This window comes from Myotis davidii, unplaced genomic scaffold (assembly GCF_000327345.1).
Source record: "Myotis davidii unplaced genomic scaffold, ASM32734v1 scaffold78, whole genome shotgun sequence".
Lineage (NCBI taxonomy): Eukaryota > Metazoa > Chordata > Mammalia > Chiroptera > Vespertilionidae > Myotis > Myotis davidii.
In genome coordinates this window covers 2,561,175-2,569,537 of record NW_006290305.1, presented here as the reverse complement: position 1 = coordinate 2,569,537, position 8,363 = coordinate 2,561,175, and the positions used below count along the sequence as shown (strand labels likewise).

General features: G+C 38.4%; 1 protein-coding gene across 2 annotated transcripts in view; it reads left to right on the top strand.

The window, feature by feature from the left end:
* The first annotated feature begins 6 nt into the window (after positions 1 to 6).
* SEH1L (SEH1 like nucleoporin) overlaps positions 7 to 8,363 on the top strand; it is a 22,349-nt gene continuing 13,992 nt past the window's right edge. For both annotated transcript variants that reach the window (XM_006763251.2, XM_006763250.2), the window contains exons 1-4: positions 7 to 131; positions 3,550 to 3,600; positions 6,701 to 6,847; positions 7,932 to 8,143. In XM_006763251.2, the coding sequence (XP_006763314.1) occupies positions 21 to 131; positions 3,550 to 3,600; positions 6,701 to 6,847; positions 7,932 to 8,143 (521 nt within the window). In that variant the 5' untranslated portion in view covers positions 7 to 20. The remainder of the gene's footprint in view (positions 132 to 3,549; positions 3,601 to 6,700; positions 6,848 to 7,931; positions 8,144 to 8,363) is intronic.

Sequence of the window (8,363 nt, the reverse complement as noted above, 5' to 3'; positions counted from 1 at the left end):
GCTCGGGCCCTGTGGGAGCCATGTTTGTGGCACGCAGCATCGCGGCGGACCATAAGGATCTCATCCATGATGTATCTTTCGATTTCCACGGGCGGCGGATGGCGACCTGCTCTAGCGACCAGAGCGTCAAGGTGCGCACCGAGCCTTCGGGCGCGGCCGATCCCGGAAGGAGGAGAGTGGGGCGTGCGCGATCCGCTGTTTGAGCGGAGGCACTGGCGCGTAGAAAGGGGACGACTTCCGATATCGGGGCGCGCCGCCGCGCAGCAGGCCTGGAACCCAAGGCAGGCAGGCCAGCTCCTCCCGGCCATCCTCGCCCCCTTTAGTGGGGACACAGCCGGCCCAGGGCGCTGCGGGGCGCCGGTGCTGAGCGGGCGGGCGTCCTGGCCACGTGCGCGTTCCCGCCCCTGGGGACAGTGAGAGCCCGCCGTTTCCCGCGAACCCTGGTTTGGGTCCCTGTGGACGGGAGCAGGGAGGTTCCTCAGCGTCGTCTCCGGTAGGGTTTGTGGGTCCCTGGAGTTCTGGCTGTAGCTGTACTCTGATACTAAGCTTGTTCGGTGAGAGGACTGTGCCGCGCGGCACCTGGAGTGCGGTCAGTCCGTGGTGGGCGCCTCATCCCTCACCTGGGGAGATCGTTCTCGCCTTGTGTTCAGTAAATGCAGATCCGCTTACACCCAGTGAGGCTCTCTGCTTACAATCTAGGACTTGGAGGGTTGGATCTCTTACCCTTGGAGACAGGATGGATGGACCTGGAGAGGATGAGGCTAAGCTCACCATTTTAAATTGTACATGATGGTTCCGCGGTGTGAAGCACAACACTCTCATTGTGCAACCATCACCACTGTACATCTCGGAAACTTTTTCTCCATCCTAACCAGCAACTCTGTACATAGTAGCTCCCTCTTCCGTTCTCCACCTGGCACCTGGTCCCCTCTAATGCTCTTGCTTGTACTTCATATAAGTGGAATACATCATTTGTCCTCTTATGTCTCGCTTATTTCCCTTATTGTGATGTTGTCGAGGTTCATTCATATTTATAGCACGTATCAGAATTTCATTTTTAAGGTTGAGTAATATTTTGTATGTATACAGCGCATTTTGTTTATTCACCTACCTTTTGGCTGTTGTGAATATTGCATTCATGTCTGTTAACTGAGTAGGTAGTTACTTTTTTTTTTCCTTATCCGCTTATTACTGAATCATCTGGCAGATCATTCAAATTGGAGGTTTTGTCTGTTAGTATTGCTGTGAAGATCTCCATTACTTTATTTTATTTTATTTTTTTTTAAATATATATTTTATTGATTTTTTACAGAGAGGAAGGGAGAGAGATAGAGAGTTAGAAACATCGATGAGAGAGAGACATTGACCAGCTGCCTCCTGCACATCTCCCACTGGGGATGTGCCCGCAACCCAGGTACATGCCCTTGACCGGAATCGAACCTGGGACCTTCCAGTCCGCAGGCTGACGCTCTATCCACTGAGCCAAACCGGTTTCGGCTCCATTACTTTAGCTTTTTATATATTTTGGATAGTTTCCTTGGCTCATTCCAGTAGAGAAATTAGTAAATACTTTAAAAGCGTTTGAGAATAATTGGCAAATTGCCAGTGAGAGTATTGATTTGATAGCATCATTTTTTATGTCAGACATTATCATGACATTTCCCCCCATTTAAATGTTTTTATGTGGTAAAATCCAATTTGCCATCTTCCATAAAATAAAATTTACCATCTTACCCATTTTTAAGTGTACAGTAAACAATATCAGGTAAATTCATATCTTTCTGCAACCATCCACCTCCAGAACTTTTTGGTTTTGCAAAAGTGAAACTCTGTACCCATGAAATAATAGCTCTTAATTCCCCAGCCCCCGGAAACCACCTTTCTGCTTCTGTGAATTTGACGAGCTCATATAAGTGGAATCATACATTTGTATTTTTTGTAACTGGATTATTTCACGTAGTGTAATGCCTTTGAATGTTGTAGCATATGTCAGAATTTTCTTTTTAAGGCTGAATAGTCCATATGTATTGTACTAGTTTATACCACATTTAATTATCTGTCCATGGGCTTCGGTTGCTTCTACATTGTAGCTATTGTGAATAATGCTGCGAATGTGGATGAACAAATATCTCTTTAAGACTCTGAATTTTATTATTTATTTGTTAATTAACTTTATTAGTGTAACATTGGTTAATAGCATTATGTAAGTTTCAGGTGTAAATACATCATCTGTATTTTGCGTTGTGTGCTCACGACCCAAAGTCTAGTCTCCTGTCTCCATATATTTGACCTACTTTACTCTCTTTATCCTCCCCCATGCCCCTTTCCCTCTGGAAACCACCATACTATTGTCCCATGTCTGAGTTTGTTTTGTTTGTTCCTTTGTTGCTTTCTTTTTTATATTCCACATATGAGTGAAATCATGTTCCTTGTCCTTTTCGTCTGACTTATTTCACTTAGCATGATACTCTCAAGATCAACCGGCAGTATTTCATTTTTTCTTCCCGCAACCCAGGTACATGCCCTTGACCGGAATCGAACCTGGGACCCCCCAGTCCGCAGGCTGACGCTCTATCCACTGAGCCAAACCGGTTTCGGCTATGTACCACATCTTTATCCAACCATCTGTTGAAGGACAGTTTTACATTGTTTCCATGCCTTGGCTACTGTGAATAATGCTGCTAGAGGTACAAACATCTTTACAAATAAATGTCTTCAAATTTTTTGAGTAGATACTCAGAAGAGGGATTGCTGGGTCATACGGTTAGCTCTATTCTTAATTTTCTGAGTAACCTCCATACTGTTTTCTATAGAGGCTCCGCCAGTTTACATTCCCACTAGCAGAGAATGAGGGTTCCCTTTTTTCCACATCCTCTCCAACGTGTGTTATTGTCTTATTGCTAGTAGGCATTCTAACAGGTGGTATCTCATTGTGGTTTTGATTTGCATTTCCCCCAAAGTTGAGCTCTTTTCATCTATCTGTTGGCTGTCTGTATGTCTTATTGGGAAAAATGTTCAGGTCCTCTGCCCGTGTTTTAAATTGGATTGTTTTGTTATTGGGTTGTATGAGTTCTTTATATATTTTGGATATTAGCCCTTTTTTGGAGGTATCGTTTGCACATTATCTTTGCCCATTCGGTTGGTTGTTTTTTTGTTTTGTTGATTATTTCTTTTTGTTTGCAGAAGCTTTTTAATTTGATGTAGTTCCATTGATTTATTTTTGTATTTGCCTTAGGAGCAATGATTCAGTATTCACTAACTCAGTGTTTATGTCAACATAGAGACCATAACTACCTTGAATAAGACTTGACTCTAATTGTGTCTATTTCTTGTTAGAGCTCAGATGCCTTGATCCCACCCAATGCTTAGCCCAGTGCCTGACACATCCATGGTTCTCAATAAATATTTGAATGAAAGAATGAATGTTTGCTTATTCTCTTGTGAATTCATGTTCACCTCCTTTGCCCTAATACTAATTTAGTCTTAATGTTTTTCATATTAATTTTTTGGAATTCTTTGTATGAAATATATGTCTTAATTTTTTTATAGGTCTGGGATAAAAGTGAAAGTGGAGATTGGCATTGTACTGCTAGCTGGAAGGTTAGTATTTATTTTTACAGTAATTTTAAAAAAATTGAATTGTTTAATATCTATTTGGGAGTATCAGAGACTTTGCTGTTCAGCTTTGGGAGAATTATAAAATTTATACTTCTTTGCCTAAAAAGGAATTTTACATTTTTTAGCATTACAGTAACAGAAGTACACTTTATAAAAATTTGAGAATAAGAAAATTTGTAATTCCATAGCATTCTAACATAATTATTTTTAGCACGTTAGTATTTATTTTTCCATTTACATATTTTCAATAGCTGTGATGTTTCATACACTTTTATTTCTTAATTTAAAAAAACAACAACTTTACTCAGGATTTTACATACCTTAAGAGTCATCAATTTTAAGTGTACAGGTCAGTGAGTTTTAGTAAATACAGTTGTGCAAACATCCCCACAATCTAGTTTTTTGTTTGCTTTTTAAAAATATATTTTATTGATTATTTTAAGAGAGGAGGGAGAAGGTGAGGGATAGAGAATTAGAAACATCAATGAGAGAGAAACATTGATCAGCTGCCTCCTGCACACCTCCTACCGGGGATGTGCCCACAACCAAGGCACATGCCCTTGACCGGAATCTAACCTGGGACCTTTCAGTCCGCAGGCCTATGCACTGTCCTTTGAGCCAAACTGGTTAGGGCCACAATCTAGTTTTAGAACACTTTCCTCATCCCTGAAATTTCCCGTGTGCTTTTTTGAGGTCAGTCCTCATTTCTCTCTCAAGCTCCAGGCAACCACTGAACTATTTTCTGTCTCTTATAGCTTTACCTTTTTTTAGACATTTCAGATAAATGGAATTCTATAATATGTAGTTCTTTGTTTCTGACTACTTTCTCTTAGCATGTTTTTGAGGTTTATCCATGTTGTGGCATGTGTAAATAGTTTGATTTTTCTGTAATGCTGAGGAGTATTCCATTGTATAAAGAAAGCCATGTTTTGTTTATTCATTCACCAGTTGATAGACGTTTGAATTATTTCTAGTTTTTCGTAATTATGAATAATGCTATTATTAACATGCCATATAAATCTTTGTGTGTACATACATTTTATTTCTCTTAGGTAGATACCGAGGAGTGGAATGGCAGGGTTGTATATGTTTTAACTTTCTAAGAAACTGCCAAACTGTTTTCCAAAGTGCCTGTACCATTTTATATTCCCACCAAGAAATATATGAGGGTTCCAGTTTGTGTACATCCTCCCATACACTTGATATTTTCTCACTCTCTCTCTCTTTTTTTAATTATAGCCACCTTAGTCAGTGTGAATTGGTATCTCATTGGGTTTTGATTTGTATGCCCTTAATGACTAAATATGTTGATTAAGTTTTTATGTGCCTATTTGCCATTCATACATCTTTGGTGAAGTGTCTATTCAAATCTTTCGCCCTCTTCCCTTTTTAAAATTGAGATGAGATTCACATAACATAAAATTAATTATCTTAAAGAAAACAGTTCAGTGGCATTTATTCCACTGACAGTGTACAGCTATCACTTCTGTTAAATTCCAAAGCTTGATCATTCCAAAAGGAAACCCCATTTTTTGCTTTTCAATTTCACAGCTACTTTCATACGTACTTCAGAGTGTCTTCAAAGGCTTTTTAAAAACATAAATATACCAATAATTACTATACCCTGTTTTGCTTAACTAATGGATACTTAAGTGTTTCTTTTTATTGTGATGAACATCTTTGTGCAATATTTATTCTTTAGTTAGATTGTGCTTTGCCCGGAATCTGACATTTAACAAAATCTCACTGCCCTAGTGCATCTTTTTACTTAATAGCCTGTATAAATAAGAATTAAAGGTGAAGCAAGAATAAGACTGGACAAAACAAAGAATAAAAACTAAAGGTGTAAGGTTTGCCTTTGGATGATGTTATTGTTATCATGTTAACAGATTCTGAAAGTATTCTGAGATTATTGAGTGTTAAAGTGTTAGATATGCAGAAGCATAAAACAAATTTTGTAAACATAATTGGTGGACTGATTCTTGTTGTCTTACAGTATTTTTACTGGCAAGCACAAATGAATTTCTGTTGTAAAGACCTTTCTGTCCTTTTTTGTCTTTGGTCAGTGCGAACAGTTGAATAGTAATTTGGCATTTTTCCTATATAAAGACATTGCTTTTGAGCTTTAAATTATTTTCTCAGAATACAAGGATTTGGGTTTCTCTATATTTGCTCATTCATTGCCTTTTGCCCTAGAAGAGTTCATTGTCTAGACCATGGTCGGCAAACTGTGGCTCGTGAGCCACATGCGGCTCTTTGGCCCCTTGAGTGTGGCTCTTCCACAAAATACCGATTTCTCTATATGGGCCATGAAGGTTCAATCGCACTGTACATGCACGCCCGCACATGGAATTTTGTGGAAGAGCCACACTCAAGGGGCCAAAGAGCCACATGTGGCACACGAGCAGCGGTTTGCCGACCACTGGTCTAGACAGACATCAGAGTCATTTAAGCATTTTGTTGCTATAGTTTCTATATACTGTTAGGCTTTTGAAGCAAATAATTTTGATTAATCTTACTTATTAGGTGGATGGATCCTGTAGATATAATTTGCAAAGTTAGTGGACTAGTAGAATCTTTATTTAAAAGAATGTTTTGGCCAGCCGTGGACAAACTACGGCCCGCGGGCCGAAACTAAAAAATAAAGACCGTACCCTTTTATGTAATGATGTTTACTTTGAATTTATATTAGTTCACACAAACACTCCATCCATGCTTTTGTTCTGGCCCTCCGGTCCAGTTTAAGAAGCCATTGTGGCCCTCGAGTCAAAAAGTTTGCCCACCCCTGGTTTAGGCTAAACTCTGAAGCAGGTCTCTAATAGCTCTAGAAGAGCTGACTTTATGCAGTTGGATTTTTCTTTATTAGTAAAACGTTAGAAGAACTTGACTCCAGAAAGGCTACAATTCTAAATATCCTTAAGTTAAAAAGTTTTAGATTTTAACTTTTTATATTAATGTTAAATTGAATAGCTTTTTTTTTTATTGAAGTAAAAATACCTGTATTCTGTTTCTTTGAGTAAAACTTTAAATGTGTGAAATATGAGTAAACTCAGTTTTTTGGTTTTTGTTTTTAATTCCTCAGACACATAGTGGATCTGTGTGGCGTGTGACATGGGCTCATCCTGAATTTGGACAGGTTTTGGCTTCCTGCTCTTTTGACCGAACAGCTGCTGTTTGGGAGGAAATAGTAGGAGAATCAAATGACAAACTGCGAGGACAGAGTCATTGGGTAAGATATCTATTAGTTTTTGAGAAATGCGGGGAATGAGCATCCAAGGAGTGTTAGTCTTTCCAAGAACACTTCAGGCACTTTGTGTAAGATGTTATCGCTCCCCTCTACGTTTATCAGTTTCATTGTTCTTTATTCCATGTTTTTCTCCTGTTTATCTCATTTTTTGTTGGGCTTGAAGTGGTACTTAGGAGTACCCATGGCGTTGTTTAAGTATAACTTTCATGGTGAATCCAGAATATTTGCTTTGTCATAGAGTACACTCGAAAATTCTTTAAAAATTGTTTTTTCCCTTTTGTGGTTACTTTTTCCTTCTTACAAAATACACTCTGTTATACTCTTTTTTAAAAAAAAATTTGTTTCTGCTTTAACTCTAGTTCTTCTTTGATTGTTTGAATTTAGGTAAGAGCATAGTGTGTTTGCTATTCAAGTTCCCTGTATGTAAAGTGAGAGAATTGAACTCGATTTCCTTGAAGACCCATTCCAGTGTTTTCTTCCCCTCTCTTTATTTTTCATACTCAGTATTTTTCATAGATACTGAGGTGCAAGTATAAAATTCAAAAAGTACAGACAAGTGTATACAGTAGGAATGTCCTCTTCTCTGGTCATATAGTTTTCTTTCTAGAGGCAACCACTATTACAGGTTTTTTGTGTATCCTTCTGGATATATTACATGTCTTAATAAGAACATAAAAAGAATGGTACCAGGTGGGTGGGGTCAGACCAGACCTCCTGTCAGCAACCTCAGTATTTGAGTTCTGGCTAAGGAAGAATTCAGAGGCAAGACTCAAACTATAATAGAAAGTTTATTTAGAAAGTCACAGAGGTAGAAGTGAGCTGTAGAAATGGGCTCAGGATATGCTGGACAAAGGGATGATTCCTGTCCCTAGCTGGATGGTGAGAGATTTTCTGATACTCAGAATGGCACCCAATTAAAAACTTATTAATTGTTTATTTCTGGAATTGACCATTTAATATTTTCGGACTGTGTTTGACAGCTGGTAATTGAAACCACAGAATGGGAAAACAGATAAGGAGGGAACTATTGATATAATTTAAATTGTTAAAAAAATTTTTTTTTCAGGTTAAGAGGACAACGCTAGTGGACAGCAGAACATCTGTTACTGATGTGAAATTTGCTCCTAAGCATATGGGTCTTATGTTAGCAACCTGTTCAGCGGATGGTATTGTAAGAATATATGAGGCACCAGATGTCATGAATCTCAGTCAGTGGTCTCTGCAGCATGAGATCTCATGTAAACTAAGCTGTAGTTGTATTTCTTGGAACCCTTCAAGGTAAGCTTGCACAGCAAACTTCTGATAATTTAACCCTAGTAAAACAAATCGGTAAATTTTTAAAAATTTATATAAAATAAATATATTAAAAAAAATAAATATATTTTATTGACTTTTTAAAATATATTTTATTGATTTTCTACAGAGAGGAAGGGAGAGAGATAGAGAGTCAGAAACATCGATGAGAGAGAAACATCGATCAGCTGCCTCCTGCACATCT